Source organism: Ranitomeya variabilis, chromosome 4 (assembly GCF_051348905.1).
Source record: "Ranitomeya variabilis isolate aRanVar5 chromosome 4, aRanVar5.hap1, whole genome shotgun sequence".
NCBI classification, from domain to species: Eukaryota; Metazoa; Chordata; class Amphibia; order Anura; family Dendrobatidae; genus Ranitomeya; species Ranitomeya variabilis.
The window spans coordinates 453,628,764-453,649,429 of record NC_135235.1 but is presented as its reverse complement, the minus strand read 5'-3'; the positions used below and the strand labels follow the sequence as shown (position 1 = coordinate 453,649,429).

Below are 20,666 nucleotides of genomic sequence, written 5' to 3'. Positions count from 1 at the left end.
AAGAAAGGGATATAACAAAAAGGTGTCAGTGCTCAACTCCTAACCCCTTCACTCCACCACATGCTGTAGACCTCTGGCAGTGAAGGGGTTCCTATATTTAAAAGAAAAAAAAAACAAACAACTTGTGATTATAAAATGGCCATGAAGGATGCAGAGTTTCAGCAGACATGTCCACCACGGATCTTCTAAACTGATAATGTTTTATTAAAATGGGGAAATAAATGCAGGAAAGATGCAGGGTGGGTAGGAAACAAGGACAGACGGTGACTTAGAGAGCATTTGTGGCGTGCCTCTATTCTACTGACTTGACCAGACTTGGCAACTCTGTGCTCTATCAAAATTATCTAGTTTCTAGGGGCACTAATATCCAATTTAGGGGCTGACTTTCAAGTTTAATTGTCACTTGCTGAACAAAGAATTAGAGAATACCCCAGAATACTCCAGTATCAGAGAATATATGAATATATATGTCCAGAGTTACTAATAAAAAGACAGTGACATAATTTAAAAAAAAAGGATTTGTAGATTTATAAATCAGTAGACTTTATACATGTAAAAAAATTAAGATCTAAAGTATAAACTGTACACATTTCTATATAGGTTTTTTTTTAAGACCTGATAAGGCTATATAATCCTTGAGTTCAGTAAGAGAATAAGAGAGCTGATATTACCGTGTATTCTTGAGCTAAACTCAATCTGTGCCAACCCACCCAGTCTGACTTGCAATTGCGACTTGTACTGAGCAGTGTGAGAGCAGCAGCAGGGAAGAGGGACACTGAGGAGCTGTCAATCAGGATAGGTGGAAATAACTTGCATTTAGCTTAGTAGTACACTTGCCTCTCTCTTTTCCTAGGCTAATCAAATGCTTATTTTAATATCAAGGATTATACAACCACTGTGACATGGATCAATGTCTTCAAGTCTGAGATTCACTTAATGAATGCAATTACCACCACGGTTTATGGCAAAAAGTGATAGTGTTTTCAGAAATTAATGTACTTATGCCAATAATATCTTGTAAATATCCCTTTTATATCTTGCTCTATTTTGGCAACACTTTTCAGAATATCCTTTGTTGTGAATTACCTTTGCAACATTCCCATAATTTTCTTTAGCATGCATAGGCTCTTCAGCAATAGTCTGTGTGGCCAGATTCTTTTACAATGTCCTGTTCTGTGAGCATACTCTTCCAAGATCCTTTTAAAGGGGTATTCCCATCTGGAACATTTATGGCATATCTACAAAAGATGCTATAAATGTTTGATAGATGCAGGTGTGAGCACTGGGATCCGCATCTCTCTTGGTAATGGAGCCCGGTCATGCGCTGCCAGGGATGGAAAGATGGACACACATGCACAGCTATGGCAACTACTCCATTTCTGACAGTGGTCAATAGGCTCTTGTTCTCAAAGTATTCTATATTTTTAGCATATTATGTCGATATGCCATGAACGTCCCAGATGTCACAACCTTGTGTGGATATGCTCTAACACGATATTCTAAATGTTATTTCTTGTTGTGTACATTGTGGTTTATTTGTAATTCCTCAAATGTTCCTTTCAGTACCTGAAAGACACAGTCTTAAAGGGAACCTGCCACCATGAGCATTCAGTCCAGTCTGCAGGCATCATGTTATAGAGAATAAGAAGATGAGCAGACATATAGTTTTGTGAGAAAAGATTCTGTATAACTTGTATTTTGATCATTTAACCCCTGCTCTGTCTGGGATTTTTGGTCCAGTGGGCGGTCCTATAAGTGACTGACAGCCATTTCTGTATGCACTGTTTTACAAAGAAAGCTGTCAGTTACTGATAGAACTGCCCACTGGACCGAAATCCCAGAACGAGCAGAGGATTAAATGATCAAAGTACAAGTTATTCTGAATCTTTTCTCACAAAACTACATATCTGCTCATCTTCTTACTCTCTAAATCATGGTGCCTGCAGACTGGACTGAATGCTCATGGTGGCAGATTCCCTTTAAGTATGTTTTCCATTTTCTGTTCTAGAGTCTGGGTTAAAATTAGGTTCATATACCTAAATCCAAAAGTGCAATGTAAAGGACTGTAATTCATTTGTCAAGTATGCAACTTTTTACAGGCACTAGAATCCAAAAATGAAAACAGAATTGTCCGCAGTCATTATGACTATGTTCTCTAGGACTATGCTATTTTTTTTTTTTTATTACTGTGTAGTATAATAAAATATACACGTGTGCACAGAAATACTTTCCAAAATAAACTGAGGACCAATAATCTATTACATTAGTCACCAAAGGGCTGATTTAATGCATTTAGAAAAGGGTTAATAGGTGAATAGGATGTAGGATAGATTTTAGGATAGGCTGATGGGATCCACAGTGACAAAAGTACTAAGGTACATCAGGGAATAGATGGGTACTAGCCGGATGCTAGTTTTAGGGAAGGTAAATGGGAACTAGGGTAGGTAAATGGATGTTTGGTTACAGGTGGGTACCTCCTTGTGCCGGGGCGTGCTCTCTTGCTCCGACTGGTAGCAATAGGCAAGAAACAGAAGCAAGCAAGTGTGAGAAACACAGCTGCACATACAGACATACATGGATTCACAAGAGTATAGATAAGCAACAACAAAACATCTAGATCTGTGTTTTACTTGTGGACATAAAATGACATAAATCATATACTCATATCTGAAAATATGCAGCAAGGTAAGTGCACATAAGAATACAAAAGCCTATAAACACACAAGATGCATAACATTCAAAATAAAATACAAAATGCACATGAAATTTCAAGAAACACATGGACAAAATCAAATGGCTTAGGGTGCTTTTAGACTGCGTTTAGGCTCCCGTTCCGTGGTTCCCGTTGGGGGCTTATGTCCAAAACCTCCGTAAATGGGATTTGGGCGTATGTGCCGACGAGGCCGTAGACTATAATGGTGCCGATAGTGAACATGCGCTCTGCGGTGCACTATTTCCAGGCGTGTACGCCTACTGGAGGTGGGCACTCAGATGTAGTAGACTGTGTCTGGGTGTCCGTCTCCAGTAGGTGCATATTCCTGAAAATGATGTATGGCAGAGCACATGTTCACTCTGTTAGCACCATAATAGCCTATGGCTCCGTCAGCACATACACAAGAATCCCGTTTTACGGGGGATTCAAACATAAGCCCCAGCAGGAGCCACTGAACGGGAGCCTAAATGCAGAGGGAAAGCCCCCTTAAAGGGAACCTGTCACCTTGTACATGCAGTACGATATAGAGAATGAGAGACTGAGCAGAATAACATATAGGTTTGTTGGAAAAGATTCAGTATAACTTGTATTCTATTAATTAAAATCCCTGGTACTTGTATGTATTTGAGTCCAGTAGGCGGTCTTACGAGTGATTAACAGTGATCTCTGCATGCACAGTCATACTGGGAAGACTGAATAGGACCGCCCACTGGACTCATATACATACAAATACCAGGGATTTTAAGTAATAAAATACAAATTATACGGAATCTATTCCCATACAAATGCAATTGATCCGCTCCTCCTGCTCTTTAACATCCTGCCTGGATGACAGGTTCCCTTAAATACACTTACTGCATAACATCTGTCATTTTCTCTATACGCAAATCAGAAGCAACCACACAGATTAGCCCAGATACAAGTTGTGCCCGTGCACCATTTCCTTTGGGGCATGGAAGGTTAGGCTTGGGTCCCCACTACCGAAGAAATAATGTGCTTCATTCTAGTTACATATAGTGTATTGGTTTGGTGGTCCGTGCATCTTCATGGTGGGAGGTTTTCTTGGGATTTCTATTGTTTGTGAATATATGTGTACCAGGCATGAGAACGGTGTCTGCAAGCTACCAATGCTATGGCTGTGACGTTCTGGTCTTCTCTGCTAGCAGAACTCATGTTTCGCAGTAAGTGTGGGAATCTTGCTCTGAGGTTTATACGCTTGTGTTCTGAAGTGTTCTGCAGGGAACTTTAGCAACCTGTAAAACCCAATGTGGATTGGAATAGAAGCATTTGAAATAAAAAAGTCAGTAAATGAATAAATAAGGATTTATTCAGTCTGTATTTTTACAGTTGTGCATTATAGCGTGGTCTTTTTACTGCCTTTACAGTACATTGGATTGTGTGTGGGCAAAGCAAAAATAAGACGGCACCCCCTATTACTATGGTATTGCATAGCCAAATAATGTAGATGCCAGAAAAATGTTCTCACTTGTCTGTTGGAGATTTGCTCTTACAACTTTCTAAGAACTAAGCATAATCTTCACCACACCACATGATATGATATATATTGTACTCATGCTCTGATACTTAAAGGGGTTGTACCAAGATTGGAAGTTATCCACTGCCCAAGATAGCCAAGCACAGCTTTCAGCTGATCTTCAGCACCCCCATTAAGAATGAATGAAGCAGATGTGCACACGGTCGACCAAGACTCCATTCATATTGTGTTCCTCAGAGCCCAAATTCTTGGGATCGGGGATCGGTGGAGGATTCCAACAGTTGGACCTGCAACAATTTGGAAATGACCCCCTATCCAATGGATAGGGAATAATTTCCACACTTGATAAAACCCCAACTTTGTCTATTTTATCATCCAAAAGAACCAAGCAAATGCCAAAATGATTATTTATCACTGTACAGAACGGAATATTTAGTCAGAGATAAATAAGGAAACTTATGTATGGATTCGCACCACTGTCTGAAAAATAAGTTAGAAATTTTGTTGCACACCATATTTAGAGCCATGATTGGTTTGACACATTTATTATTCCAGAAATTGGGCAAATCTTAATTTTCTGGGATTGTTGCACCAAATTTATGAGGAGGGGTGCTTTTTACTCTAGTGCAAAAACAGTCCTATGCTGGGTTTAGAAATGCCAGTTTAAGTACATTTTCCTGCAGTCTTTTTGCAGTGAGACCGCTCCATTGACACAGAACTACATTGTGTTGTATATGCATGAAACCTGTAGGATATATTCATGTGTAAAGGATACAATATGGATGGTCCTCTCAGATATTCCACCTTACTCGCTGATCATGCAGATGCCCTAGCAGGCATCTATAAACATCATGTCATTGGCACCGCTCACCTCCTGACACGGAAGTGAGTGGCACCTGACAATCCCTTTAATGCACCATTCTTTTTTAGTTCACTCGTGGCTTAAAGAGAATCATAGGAATTCCAATTCTTACAACCTACATGCCTATATAGACTGCTTAGGAAGGATGATCCTACTATCAGATTCCCTTTAAAGGAAACCTGTCACCCCCAAAATCAAAGGTGAACTAAGCCCACCGGCATCAGGGGCTTATCTACAGCATTCTGTAATACTGTAGATAAGCCCCGATGTATCCTGAAAGATGAGAAAAAGAGGTTAGATTATACTCACCCAGGGGCAGTCCTGCTGCGGTCCGATCCGATGGGTGTCGCGGTCCGGTCTGGGGCCTCCCATCTTCTTACGATGATGTCCTCTTCTTGTCTTCACGCTGCGGCTCCGGCGCCGGCGTACTTTGTCTGCCCTGTTGAGGGCAGAGCAAAGTACTGCAGTGCGCAGGCATCGGGAAAGGTCAGAGAGGCCCAGTGCCTGCGCACTGCAGTACTTTGCTCTGCCCTCAACAGGGCAGACAAAGTACGCCGGCGCCGCAGCGTGAAGACAAGAAGAGGACGTCATCCTATGAAGATAGGAGGCCCCGGACTGTGACACCCATCGGATCAGGCCACCCGCCCCTGGGTGAGTATAATCTAACCTCTTGTTCTCATCTTTCAGGATACATCAGGGGCTTATCTACAGCATTCTGTAATGCCCCTGATGCTGGTGGGCTTAGCTCACCTTCGATTTTGGGAGTGACAGGTTCCCTTTTAAGCTCACAAAACTGGACCCAAACTGCATAAATGATCCAGAAGAAAAAAATATATTTCAGCTCACCCTTGCTATTCCATCCGATGTGGTTAGTATTGGTCCGAGCACGGAGACGAAGTATTGCTGCCACAACGCTGAACAACGTATTGGAAAAGAAGAGATGGCTCCAGCTCCAGGAATAAAATGTAGAAACTTTATTAGTACGTATTAAAACGCTGCTGAAACATGACCGGCAAGGTCGGTGGAGGAGAGAAACCAACATCCGACTGGACGCGTTTCGAACACAAACGTGTTCTTAGTCCTCAGTTTCTCTCCTCCACCGACCATGTTGGTCATGTTTCAGCAGCGTTTTAATACGTACTAATAAAAAGTTTCTACATTTTATTCCTGGAGCCATCTCTTCTTTTCCAATAAATGATCCAGACATGAACTTTTCATGCAACTTTTTTTTTTGCAAAAACTATCAAGCGTGTCAAGGTTGTTAAATTGTGCTACTGATGATATTGACCTTGAAGGAAGTCTTGTCATGCCGCAAAAGTAGCCTTAGGCCTTAATCATATGTTTCTATAGGATCACTATTTGTAAGCCAAAATCAGGATAGGGGGAACAACTATATGGCCATATTCACATGTTCAGTATTTGGTGAGTTTTTTACCTCAGTATCTGTAAGTGAAAACCAGGAGTGGAACAATCAGAGGAAAAGTATAAGGGCTTGTTCACACTTTCCTTTTTTTGCTGCGGATTTTTCAGCTGCGGATTTGGAAAAACCGCAGTGCAAAACCGCGGTGGTTTTCACTGCGGTTTTTTGTGCGGTTTCTACTGCGGGTTTCCAACTGCACTTTCCTATTGGTGCAGGTGGAAAACCGCTGCGGAATCCGCAGAAAGAATTGACATGCTACTTCTTTTTTTCCGCTGAAAATCCGCGCGGATTTTCAAGCGGAAAAACGCAAAGTGGGCACAGCGGTTTTTGTTTTCCATAGGGTAACATTGTACTGTACCCTGCATGGAAAACGAATCCGCTGCGGATCCGCAGCAAAAACCGCAAAGTGTGAACATAGCCTAAGGCTACTTTCACACTAGCGTCGGACGACGCACGACGAATTGCGTCTTTGCGACGTACCGACGCTAGCAGTGAATGCGCCGCACAACGGGGGCAGCGGATGCTGTTTTTCAACGCATCCGCTGCCCCATTGTGAGGTGCGGGGAGGAGGGGGCGGAGTTCCGGCTGCGCATGCGCGGTCGGAAAAGACGGGAACGACGCATCAAAAAACGTTACAAGCAACGTTTTTTGGTGGCGACGGTCCGACGCAACATGACGCAACCGTCGCACGACGGTTGCGACGTGTGGCAATGCGTCGCACTGCGTCGCTAATAAAAGTCTATGGAGAAAAAACGCATCCTGCAAGCACTTTTGCAGGATGCGTTTTTTCTGCAAAACGACGCATAGCGACGTGCAGTGCACGACGCTAGTGTGAAAGTAGCCTTATAGAAACACGTCACCACTTCTGTATTTATCACCCACTCCTGGTTTTGGCTTATAAATACTGAGGTAAAAAAATCACCAAATACTGAAAGTGTGAAGGGGGCCTATATGAAAGAATCTGATTAAATCTGTTCTGTGTTTTGGAGCCACTTCCGGTTGAATTTACATTTACTGATGCAAAACACTGACATGTGAATGAGGCCTGAAAGTGACAAATGCACTCTAGTGTTCTGCTTGATTGTAATGTAAGCTACCAATTCTGTTACTGCATTGAAAGAAGCTTTATGACATTTATTAGTCACAACAAATAAGAAAATGTAACTATTGGACACACTCGCAGTTGACAAGGAGCTTTCCGCTACAGTACAAGCATTTGTTACTAATTAACTTCATTCATGTACAAGTGATATTGCAAGCACTGCTTCATATCTGAATATTAATTACTCGTATATTTTTACTACTGTGGTACTGTGTCATCATTTTAATTTAATTTATAGTATAATGGTTATGCCGCATTGATTTAATAATCACTCTAGTCAATGTAAACATCCCCTTGTGTCTCATTAGGACAATCACTATGCCTATAATGGTTTAGGGCAGATGGATACCCAGGGTCCTTCTTGGTAAGTCAGAAAGTGGAGAGCCTCTGCAAAAATCAGCAACCGCTCTGGAAGAATCCGCAGCGCATTGTATGGTGGCCTACTCATTAAATTAGACCGCATGTATTACTACTACATTTTTCCGAAAGCGGCCACTGCAGATGACAATATATCACAGTGAGATTCAACTGCCAGATTAAGACCGCATTCGAAAATTTTTTTTTTTACTTTGTTCATACGAGAAAAACGGATCTTTTTCCGTCAGTGTGCTGGTTCCAATTTTCATCAATTTTTGGTCTACATGTTAGTTTTTACAATCAGTGGTGGCATCCGTTTCTCTTATAAAGAAAAAAAAACATTTCTAAGCTTCTCCTACCTATTAGACAGTGAAAAACAAAGAGCAATAAGATGTCACCCGGATGGCATCTGTCTGCTGTCCTTTTTTTATCCAATGACTTCAATGTGAAATTTTGATCCGCCAACCAGATCAAAATTCGACAATTCACTGTTGTTATTTGAAGACCATCAGTGCATGTGAAAATATAGAATACAATGGGTACATGTTCTCTCAGTGACAAATAAGAATAGAACACGTATAACAGAGACCTGCGAGACGTCTGAAAAGAGCCTATGTGTAAGTGCACAGAACAACTTTTTCAGGCGGAGACTGCCTAAAAACCACCTGAAAAAGCACTAAAAACATAACAAAGAATTAACATCTGCACTGCTATGTCAAAACGACTCACTGTGCACATTTTCAGTTTTTTGCAAAGTTTAGTTGCTAAAAAAATGATCTGACCATTCCTGACGAGTTTATATGTAAGATATTAAAAAGAAAGCTGGGAGCAAAGTCGCCACAAGAACACCATCAGCATTTTCATGAATAGTCCCTTCTGCATGAAAACCTATGCAGGTACACTAGTGACTATAAGACATGACATGTGCACATACCCTACGGGTGATCAGCAGATGGCCAGCGGAGGATGGGTTGTCCAAATGGAAAAGCTTGTGTTACACATGCAGTTGTGCAACTTTTTTTTCCCCCATAAAAAAAATCTTTTTGACAGGGTGGTCAATGAGTGGAACTGGCTGCCACGAGAGGTGGTGAGTTCTCCTTCAATGGAAGTCTTCAAACAGAGGCTGGACAGACATCTGTCAGAGATGGTGTAGTGAATCCTGGATTGAGCAGGGGGTTGGACATGATGACCCTTGAGGTCCCCTCCAGCTCTAACATACTATAATATCTATATACTGTGTTTCAAGAGCGTTACATATAAATGCGAATGTTGCACCACTCAATGTATTCCTGAAAATTGGAGCTGTTTATCTACCATGTGTGAAAAGCTTTAATTCACCAGTTCTTACATTGCCAAAAGTTGTAATCATTGTTTTGATCTTTTCTAAGATAATCATTATCTCAAAGGGCTAGCTAATAATTTAATTTACAAATCGGAAAACCTTTTTTATCCTGGAATGAGAACTTCATTGTACACACTTCAGTATTACACAATTATCTGTCCATTAGAAACAACCTACAACTCACCTTCAGCTCCTTGATTTTGGTTGGAGTTGTCACTTCCTCCCCTTCTTCCTCTTCCTCGTGCTGAGATGGTTCATGGTTTTTCTCTGGTGTAGACTCATGGTTTTCATTGACTGCAGCCTGTTTAGAAAATCCTGAAAACAGCAATGAATTATGTCAATAATAGGGGGCAAAATTAATTTAAAGGGGTCATCCACCCACTATTTTTTTCTTACTTAAATGTATATTATTGAAATCAAATTTGCAATTTCATTAAAAATGTTGCACCGTTTTTCTTCAGTTGCCTCTGTGTTTCACTGTTGATGCTGGCTAAATAATAAATTAACTGAGAATCCATCAGTAAACTCGCTATGATGGTCTAACAAGGAGTTTGTAAGTGTTTCCTCTGTCTTTTCTTCTGCTCCTCTCAGCTGATTTATGATATGACCACAAACCACATCAACATTGAATGTGTAGGAACACAAAGAGCCTGCAAAAGCCAAATGGAGCAACACTTTTAATCAAACCCAATAGCAAAAAATAATTTTTAGTGGCAAATACATCCATTTAAGTAAAAAAAAAATCCCAAAGGTGTACAACCCCTTTAAGTTTTAATATGCAACCTGGTGACTATTAAGGGTATGTGAATATGAGGTTTTTTACATGGTTTTTAAAGTGGGTAAAGCCCTTACTTACTAGGATCTATTCATTACATTCGCTCTCTATACAGAGAAATACAGATTTCAGGGATGCTTTTCTTATCAAGCTCTGATGTTTTGTTTGCTTACAATGATTGTTTTAGCACCAGGAGTTTATGAATGCTGGGACAAAGCAGCATGAGTCTCCTGGTCGTGCACGCCCCCTTCTGTGATAATCACCTCACTGTCTATGAACATGGTATATATGTGCGCATGCGCGGTCGTCGCTCCTGACGCCCGCCCCCTTAGAGTGGCTATCTCTATGTGCACAGCGCGCATGTCATATGACGTTATAAGGTGGAGTTCCGCCCACATGTGCGCTGTGTTATGACCGCTGCAGTTGTGGCGTGTGTGGGATCGCTGCCGCACATGCGCCAATTTCCGGCTCCACTTCCACTTTTGCTTATATTTAAGTACATGAAATGGACACAATATCAACCCCCTGTTGAGAAAGCTAACCGCGAAACGCGCGTCCGAGGCCGTTTTGAGTCACCATTATGGGGATACTGTGATATGTACAGGGCTGATTGGCCAGAATTACTATATGATTTCAGGACCCCTTCCTTTGACATATACATTGATTAGTGTGTACCCCAGAGATGGATAATGTTGACCGTATGTAACCTGATGTATCGATATGTTTCCTCTGCCATACCTTTCTGTTTGGTATATACTGCATACAGCAGATATACACTTACAGTGCCTAAAAGTAGTATTCAACCCCCTGCAGATTTAGCAGGTTTAATAAGATGCAAATAAGTTAGAGCCTTCAAACTTCAAACAAGAGCAGGATTTATTAACAGATGCATAAATCTTACAAACCAAAAAGTTTTGTTGCTCAGTTAAATTTTTATAAATTTTAAACATAAAAGTGTGGGTCAATTATTATTCAACCCCTAGGTTTAATATTTTGTGGAATAACCTTTGTTTGCAATTACAGCTAATAATCGTCTTTTATAAGACCTGATCAGGCCGGCACAGGTCTCTGGAGTTATCTTGGCCCACTCCTCCATGCAGATCTTCTCCAAGTTATCTAGGTTCTTTGGGTGTCTCATGTGGACTTTAATCTTGAGCTCCTTCCACAAGTTTTCAATTGGGTTAAGGTCAGGAGACTGACTAGGCCACTGCAACACCTTGATTTTTTGCCTCTTGAACCAGGCCTTGGTGTTCTTGGCTGTGTGCTTTGGGTCGTTGTCTTGTTGGAAGATGAAATGACGACCCATCTTAAGATCCTTGATGGAGGAGCGGAGGTTCTTGACCAAAATCTCCAGGTAGGCCGTGCTATCCATCTTCCCATCGATGCGGACCAGATGGCCAGGCCCCTTGGCTGAGAAACAGCCCCACAGCATGATGCTGCCACCACCATGCTTGACTGTAGGGATGGTATTCTTGGGGTCGTATGCAGTGCCATCCAGTCTCCAAACGTCACGTGTGTGGTTGGCACCAAAGATCTCGATCTTGGTCTCATCAGACCAGAGAACCTTGAACCAGTCAGTTTCAGAGTCCTCCAAGTGATCATGAGCAAACTGTAGACGAGCCTTGACATGACGCTTTGAAAGTAAAGGTACCTTACGGGCTCATCTGGAACGGAGATCATTGCGGTGGAGTACGTTACTTATGGTATTGACTGAAACCAATGTCCCCACTGCCATGAGATCTTCCCGGAGCTCCTTCCTTGTTGTCCTTGGGTTAGCCTTGACTCTTCGGACAAGCCTGGCCTCAGCACGGGAGGAAACTTTCAAAGGCTGTCCAGGCCATGGAAGGCTAACAGTAGTTCCATAAGCCTTCCACTTCCGGATGATGCTCCCAACAGTGGAGACAGGTAGGCCCAACTCCTTGGAAAGGGTTTTGTACCCCTTGCCAGCCTTGTGACCCTCCACGATCTTGTCTCTGATGGCCTTGGAATGCTCCTTTGTCTTTCCCATGTTGACCATGTATGAGTGCTGTTCACAAGTTTGGGGAGGGTCTTAAATAGTCAGAAAAGGCTGGAAAAAGAGATAATTAATCCAAACATGTGAAGCTCATTGTTCTTTGTGCCTGAACTACTTCTTAATACTTTAGGGGAACCAAACAGAATTCTGGGGGGTTGAGGGGTTGAATAATAAATCACCCTCTGAAAAAACTTTTCACAATTTAAAAAAAAAATAAACAAAGAAATAACATTCTTTTTTGCTGCAGTGCATTTCACACTTCCAGGCTGATCTACAGTCCAAATGTCACAATGCCAAGTTAATTCCAAATGTGTAAACCTGCTAAATCTGCAGGGGGTTGAATACAACCTGTAGGCACTGTATAGTTGTTATATGTTGTTGATTAATACATTTTGTACCTGTCTTTTTAAACTATGTTGTTTGGGACTTTTTTACTCCATTTCTTTTTGGTTTCATTTATTCGGAGTTGATCATGGTATATACAATGACTGGGCTGGGCGGGGGCAGCTTACTCAGCTCCGCTGCATTACTAAATCTAAAAGCTCTGATTGTGTCAGAACGGCTGTACCCAGTAAACTAAATGATACATCGTTGGATTCAGCTTCTCTTTGCCTACATCAAGCTGCTCTCAGATAAGATAGCATAAACCTGTTGACAGATTCCCTTTAAGCCTCTGCATCTATACTCACCTCCTTCATGACTCTGGGACAGTGTGTACCGTTTGCTGGCGGATCGCTTGAAGTTAGGGGCAGGCCTGTCTATCAAAGCGCTTGCTTGCTGCGTCTGAGCTTGTGTTCGTCCACTGTATCTGAATTTTGAGCCCATCACTAGGAAACCCTTAGGGGCAGGTTCTGGGGACACCAGTCTGGAATATGAAAAGAAAGGTTTTAATGTTTCTTCTTTGCACACAGCACACAGAGTTTATACAAAAATATTTTCCGCCTGCTGTGTTATTATAGATGTGGCCTTCTCACAGGAAACATTGTCATTCTTCTCCAGCCTACTCTGACCCTACACATGGCGCTGTCACTGCAGTGCCATCATGATCTGCATATTAACTCAGCTGTCATGTGTTGGGATGAGATATGCCAACCCTCTTGTCCTGAACATGAACAAGATGTAACCTGCATATTAATGCCCTGAGCCGCATTCATTATTAGAACCATTTCATAGAATAAGTAGTCTTCTGAAAAATGTGCTCTGGAAGGAGAACAATTCTATTTTTTTTATGAAACTCATTATTTTTGAAGTTGATTAGTGAATTGTTGTTGGTTTCTGGTCGGCTTAAAGGGGTTTGGAGAAAAAAGCCTAAAGGCAGAAAAGGGAATAAAATACCAAATCAACCATTACTTACTGGACAAATTACTAGTTGCTTCAATACCATTGCTGCCAGTCTCTTTATACTTCCCTGCTGTATACTGTATATCCATATGACTACTGCTTTATTGGCCTCAGTGGTCTTGTGCCGTTCACCTCACTGTCACAGCGGACGCCAGTAATTGGCAGCAGTGGTCACATAGATGGCGTATATAATTCCGATAGTAAAGTAATTTGTGGAGAGCAGTGGTGTTATAGTGGAAGAGTATTCTTCAGGTAAGTCATGGCTATTTGCCTTATGTAGTAAATGGCATAAACTTTACAAAGTATTTTAAATCGTAAAACAAAATATTAAACCGTCATACACTTTATATAAAAGTTCTGCTGATTTTGGTTGAATTGGTCAACTCTCCCCTACAGATGATGCTGGCGATGATAAGTGGTTTGACTTTAATGGACGATCATTTTGTTCTGCAGAGAGATAAACTGCTGCTGGATGCGTCTGCCAGCAACTTCCGGTACTCCACTACCCGCCCAGAGGACCCATGAATGCTCAGCACAGAGATAGCTTTTTGCCAAAAGGTATCTAATGTTCTTTGATCTTCACTTCACTTGATGTGTCAATGGTGGTACAATACAATGGAGTATTTTGCACCAATAAAATTATAGAAAGTATTTGGGATGCATTTTCTCCTCTTAATAAATCCCGTGCATTTGGAACGGATTGGTTCAATTTCTTTTTAAGCATCACGTGAAGACGTCATAACTTTTTTTTTTTTTTTTTACTTTTGATCAATGACCCCAGATGAAGATGTTGGCGAAACTCTCATTTGTTCGGGTGGATGTTTAAGAGGTCTGCCTACAATTATTTATTCTTTTAATTATCTGAAACATTCGTATTCTTATGTTTGTATTATCCGGGGTAATGTTTTATATATAACTACATACTTTTTTTTCCTGTGCTGTACACATCCGATGATTCAATGTTGATCTAAGGAATTCTTCCTTAAACATTTAGGTGTTCTGCATTGGTTTATTGTTTTATTGCACGTTTGTGTTTTTTTTTTAATAATTGCTATATATGTGATTGTTTTGTACCATGAGCTCTTTCCTCCTGACATCTGCATGTTGCTGTTTGCTTCTAAACCGATTTGTATTTTTTTAAGGTTCTTGGTATATTCCAAAAAAGAGCTATTTAATTCCTTATGTGGTCTAATATCTTTCTATATGCTAAATGGTGTTTACTTGGATAAAAAAGTCTAAAAGTACAATTACAGCTTGCCAATGACTATGCCCACTTCTCTCAGCTGATATTCTCTATTGTCATTTTTACAGAAAAACATAGAATATTCAGCTAGTGTTTGTTGGGATTTAGGGAGGCTCTGATATCATCAGTTGGCCTTCATTCTGTCAGGTTTCATTTGGTGGATGTGACATCATAGTTTGCTACACTATTCTATCTAGTAAAAATGGAGACCTGAAGGATACTCTCAGTCATTGGGATCTGTCATAGCTTTTGCTTCAATTTGTAATAAATTGGGTACAATACAAATACAAACTAATGACAATAACCCTCCACCCCATGATGGAGATTGAAATACTAACCTGAAAAACGTGTGATGTTCTATGCAGACTTTCCAAAGCCGCTTGGCCGCTCTGTGATTAGGTAGTTTGAATCCGATCGTGCTTTCAAACTGCTCATACTACAACAGATAATAAGGAAAAGATAATACTCCAAACAAATAAGAAAACCTCCAGATGAAAGTTATAGAAATGTTGACACCAATCCTAGATACAACATTCCTCTCCTTTCCTGTGTCTCTCTATAACACTTGTCAGGTCACTTACCTCCCCTGGTCGGATCTTAATGTAAAAGTTGCTTCTTTTGTAAGAAATCTTTAAGATTTTAGGCCATGCAAACCGGTTTATTCGCAACCTGTCTCTGTAGATCAGGAGCCCATTTGCACAAACTCCCAGCATTATATCTATACCTTCAGAGTCCTACAGAGACAAGGAAAAAAAAACAAGTCAGGATTAGATACATAGGACAACTTGAGCTATTACTAGCCACAAAGAGGTTGCATTAACATCCTCCATAATCCTCCAATCCGAACCTCCCACTTCCATCTCCAAGACTTTTCTTGTACTGCACCATTTTTCTGGAATGCACTACTGAGAACAATCAGTTTAGTTCCCAATATCCATAGTTTTAAGAGTGCGCTGATCTTTGTAGACAGGCTCATCACATCACCTCATTAATCTAACTGTTCCCAGTTCTCACTTTCTACATTTTTCACAGAATCTGGTCCTTTCTATCATCTGTCCCCACACCCTCCCAAGCACATAGTAGCACTTTTTATCTGAACACATACAGATATTGGCTGATGACTGGTTCATGCAGATCTAAATGAATGCTTTTATTTCTTATAAAGATGGCAAGATCGCCGACTACAAGCACTTTTTACCTTGTATTACTCATTTTCCTTCATTCAGTGGCTTGGGAAAGTATTCACACACACCCACCCCCTTTGGCATGTTTCGTGTTTTCGTGTCTACCTCATAACCTGGAATGTCACTTTTTTATGGCTAGCACCAGTTGCTGTAACGAACATGCCTATAACTGTGCACCTTTGGTTTTCCTTTTATTGTGAAGCAAACAACAAATAGAACAAAATTACTGAAAACTTCAGTGTGCATAACTATTCACCCCTCCCCCACCCAGAGTCAGTACTTTGTAGTGCCTCCTTTTTTCGTCAATTACAGCTGCAAGTCGCTTTGGATAAGTCGCTATGAGCTTTCCACATTTTGCCACTGGGATTTTTGCAAATTCCTCAACACAAAACTGCTCCAGCTCCTTCAAGTTAGATGGTTTCCTCTAGTGAACAGCAAACTTCAAGTCTGAATAAAGATTCTCAATTGGATTAAGGTCTGGGCTTTGACTAGGCCACTCCAGAACATTTACACGTTACCCCTAAAACCACTCGAGTGTTGCTTTAGCAGTATGCTTTGGGCCATTATCTTGATGGAAAGTGAACCTCAGTCCCAGTCTCAAGTCACTGACAGACTGAAACACGTTTTGCTGAAGAATCTCCCCATGTTTTGCACTGTCCATCTTCTCCTCAACTCAGGCCATTTTTACTGTCCTTTTTGCTGAAAAATATCCCCGCAGCATGATGCTGCCACCATCATATTTCACTGTGGGGATGGGGTTCTTGTGGTGATGAACTGTGTTGGATTGATGCTAGACATAACATTTACTTTGGTGGCCAAAAAGTTCAATTTTGGTCTCATCTGACCACAGAAACTTTCTCCATACATTTGTGGATTCCTCTTTTGGCAAACTGAAAACAACCCTGACATTTTTTTGTGTGTAAGTAAAGGCTTTTTTTCTGCCAGCTGTTTAGCCCTCTCTTGGCAGATATTCCCCACAAACATTGTCATTATTGCTGAAGAACAAATATACCTTTTTTTCTAATCTAAGACAACCCTCTAAAAAACAAATGCTTAATTAATAATCCATTTCTATAATGTTATTATCAAAATGAACTCTGGTGAAGGAACTGGTGCTGGTGATTCAGATGTACCGTAGTTTGTCACCTCCTAAGCTTGTAGTCTAAGCTGTTGTAAATCTGCAATCTTCAATTTTATCTTTCTGTCTTCTCAAGAAACAACAAAGGAATTGCTGAGATATCTTTTGCTCAAATGCTCCGCCTACTATTAGGGCGCAGTAAGATGGCCGTATAAATCGAAACAAGATCAGAACGCAGTGCTAGGACTGGCCGACGGCTGTCCCGACCCTAGCGTGACAGCATTATATATTTCCATGCAGATGTCATGCTCGATTTGGGAGAGTTGACTGCCAATCCGTGCACTGCATTCCCATCTTGCTCCAATTTATATGGCCGTCTGACTGCACCCTTAAAGGAATTGTCTTTTAAGCAGTAGTTTCCTCTTAAACCAAATCTCATTTGCAGGCCTTTCTTACAATTCTTGAATTTATGAGTACGAAATGGATCATTCAAAACCAACAGAATGGGGAATGAGCTTTGTGTCCCATTACCTTGGCATGGTGAAGATCGACTCCATACATTGACAGCTTCTTGGCATTTTCTAGAAAATGAATTTCGGCCTCAGCAGGAGTCATTCCTCTGGTTAGAGATATACAAATATGAAAATAGCATAAATAAATGTGGAATACAGCTTAAACCCAAACATATAGCAAAAGCAAATACACGTACAGTTGTAATGGAAGCTATGTACACTGAACAAAAATATATACGGTGCTAAACATTTTTGTTTTTGCTCCCATTTTTCATGAGCTGAACTCAGAGATCTAAGACTTTTTCAATGTACACAAAAGTCCTTTTGCCCTCAAACATTGTTCACAGATGTGTCTAGATCTGTGTTAGTGAGCAGTTCTCATTTGCCGAGATAATCCATTCACTTCACAGGTGTGGCATATTCAGATGCTGACTATTTAGCATGATTATTGCCGGTGTGTCTTAGGCTGTTGGAGAGGTGTTCTCCTCACGGAAGAATCCCGGTTTTCACTGTTCAGGGCAGATGGCAGACTACTTGTATGGTATTGTGTGGGTGAGCGGTTTGATGATGTCAACTTTGTGAATCGAGTGGCCAATGGTGGCGGTGGGGTTATGGTATGGTCCAGGGTATGTTATGGATAACAAGCACAGGTGCATATTATTGATGCCATTTTGAATGCACAGAGATACCATGACGAGATCCTGAAGCCCATTGTTGTGTCATTCATTCATTCATGACAATCACCTCATGTTGTCCCACGATAATGCACATTCCCATGTTGCAAGGATCTGTACACAATTCTTAGAAGCTGGAAACATCTCAGTTCTTGCATGGCCGGCATACTCTACGGATATGTCACCAACTGACCATGTTTAGGATGCTCTGAATCTGCGTATATGACAGTTCAAGTTCCTGCCAATATTAGACAACTTCGCACAGCCATTGAAGAGGAGTGGACCAAAATTGCACAGATCACAATCAACAACCATATCAACTCTATGTGAAGTAGATGTGTTGCACTGCGCGAGGTAAATGGTGGTCATACCAGATGCTGACTGGTTTTCTGATCACCCCAATATTGTACAACTGCACATTTTAGAGTGACCTTTTATTGTGTACGCCTGTGCAATAATCTTGTCTTATCAGCATCTGGATATGCCACACTCATGAGGTGGATGGATTGTCTCAGCAAAGGAGAAGGGCTCACGAACACAGAGTTAGACTATTTTGTGAACAATATTTCAGAGAAAAAGGCCTTTTGGGTACATTGAAAAAGTCTTAGATCTTTGAGTCCAGCTAAATAAAAATGGCAGCAAAAACAAAAGTGTTGCGTTTATATTTTTGTTCAGTATACATAGGGTGGTGTCAGATAAACTAGTTTTTCCATGTAGATAATCGCAGCCTTCTGAATCCTTAGTAGTGACACAGGACAAACAATGGTAAGCAGTGTTCCCCTATCACATGATACAACATCTGCAGGGGTAAGGTACAGAACTTCCGACCTCACTGCCACATAGAGAATGTTCATTGTTTCTGAAGGGGCCTTAGCTTCTCTGCATCCGTCTCACCTGCCAAGGCAGGACTAGCATTGCTTTTTCTGTCCTCACTCTAGTGTTACAGACTGGAGGTATTTTTTATCCCGCTTTGGCCCTAGGGTGAAAGTGTGGGATGCGCGTATCGATAAGTGCCGCAAGTACTAGCAAAGAAAGTGGGTTACACTTGCAGAACGTTGTAAGCAGATCTGAGCATCTTTGAAAAATATGCAACAGCTTCATATTTCACTCATAGACCGCAACCAACATTACTATCTTAGGATATGATCTGATCTGATCTGAAACCCGTTTGAAAAAACATCCAGAAAATGCTCAAATGAACGAACCCATGCATTTCTATATAAAAAGCACCTGGCTGTCCATATGTTCAGTCTTTTGAGCGTTAACTGCTTCAGGTTTCCAAAGACACCAAGTGGTTAAAAGTGGTGCTCTATACTTTAAAATGCAAGGCAATCTGAAGGCTCAAAAGATACCCGGCTGCTTTCCTGAATGTTTTGCCAGAATTTTTGCTCAAAAAACCACTCGTGGTTTCTTCATAAATGAATGGAGTTCAAAACACATCCAGAAAATGATAATATAAAAGATGCCACAAAAATAGGGGAAATACGCTAAAACAAAACCTCCTGGCGAATAAAGAAAATGAAAAAGTGCTCAGGAAACTTCTTAAAAAGATGCCAAAAAATGCTTCACGAAAAAAAAATGCTGGTGATTCCTTAAGTATCAGCCTAAAAAAAAGGAATTATATGCACATACTCAGAGGGTCCTTACACCTTTCAGCTGATTTTTATTAAATATCACACTAAGTTACATATCGAGTCATTGTCTTGTAGCATTCCTAATTTATTACTTGTCTTATATTCTTTACCTGCATTCACATTTATGCAGCCTTCAGAGCAGAACTCTTCCAACATTCCCTGCCGCCAGATTGATATGATGATTTGCATTTCAGGAAGCATGGTCCGATCATTCATGACATGTGGTGCACCACATAGCTTTGCAGGAGCTCAGGTAAACTGATAGGAATTTGCTCATCAAATATGTCAGAATTGTGAATGCAGCTCTTGAATAACTACCTAACTCTGGACCAGTGCAATACAAGAAATTAACTCAGCCCTTATTTTTATTAAGTTCTATCTATATATAAACTGTGATTGAGTTCAACATTAATTATTTAAACAGTCAACCTGGATGGTGTTAGCTTTATACCTCATCTATATGCTGTTACCTGTATGTCTTGTGCAGCTCCATTACTCTTTCTTCCAGCTCTCTCGTCTGATTAGGGGAGAATCGAAGTTCACTCACATAATTCCCATGATGTTCTTCAGGGTCATAGTCACCAAGTTCAGCTTGTACAGTATAAGAGCCCAATAGGGCATGAGTAACAAAAGAGCAGGGTAGGCGGCCACTGATGATGTCCGCACGTAACTGTAGGCACAGATAATACCTGCCAAAAATTATGAAAATAAACTGAAATAGAAGATTTGAGTTTGGACAGAGATGAGTAATAAAAGCCCTTATTTAAAGAGAACCTTTCACCGGTTTTTGTTCTTATTATACTCTCGATGCCTCCATGAGTGTTGCATTTTTTACTTTTTTATATTTTTTAAGTCAGACATGGAGTTCGATACATATGGGCCTTTTTATTTATTGCACCCAATATTCTATTTTTTATTGT

General features: G+C 40.8%; 1 protein-coding gene across 11 annotated transcripts in view; it reads right to left on the bottom strand.

The window, feature by feature from the left end:
* EPB41L1 (erythrocyte membrane protein band 4.1 like 1) overlaps positions 1–20,666 on the bottom strand; it is a 278,168-nt gene that overhangs the window by 22,452 nt on the left and 235,050 nt on the right. For 6 of the 11 annotated variants that reach the window (XM_077251569.1, XM_077251567.1, XM_077251572.1 and 3 more), the window contains 7 exons: positions 20,217–20,435; positions 17,458–17,545; positions 15,246–15,398; positions 15,003–15,100; positions 12,770–12,945; positions 9,476–9,606; positions 2,475–2,507 (listed from right to left, as the gene is read on the bottom strand). In XM_077251569.1, the coding sequence (XP_077107684.1) occupies positions 2,475–2,507; positions 9,476–9,606; positions 12,770–12,945; positions 15,003–15,100; positions 15,246–15,398; positions 17,458–17,545; positions 20,217–20,435 (898 nt within the window). The remainder of the gene's footprint in view (positions 1–2,474; positions 2,508–9,475; positions 9,607–12,769; positions 12,946–15,002; positions 15,101–15,245; positions 15,399–17,457; positions 17,546–20,216; positions 20,436–20,666) is intronic. The other 5 variants (XM_077251576.1, XM_077251575.1, XM_077251571.1 and 2 more) reach the window with 1 other exon arrangement.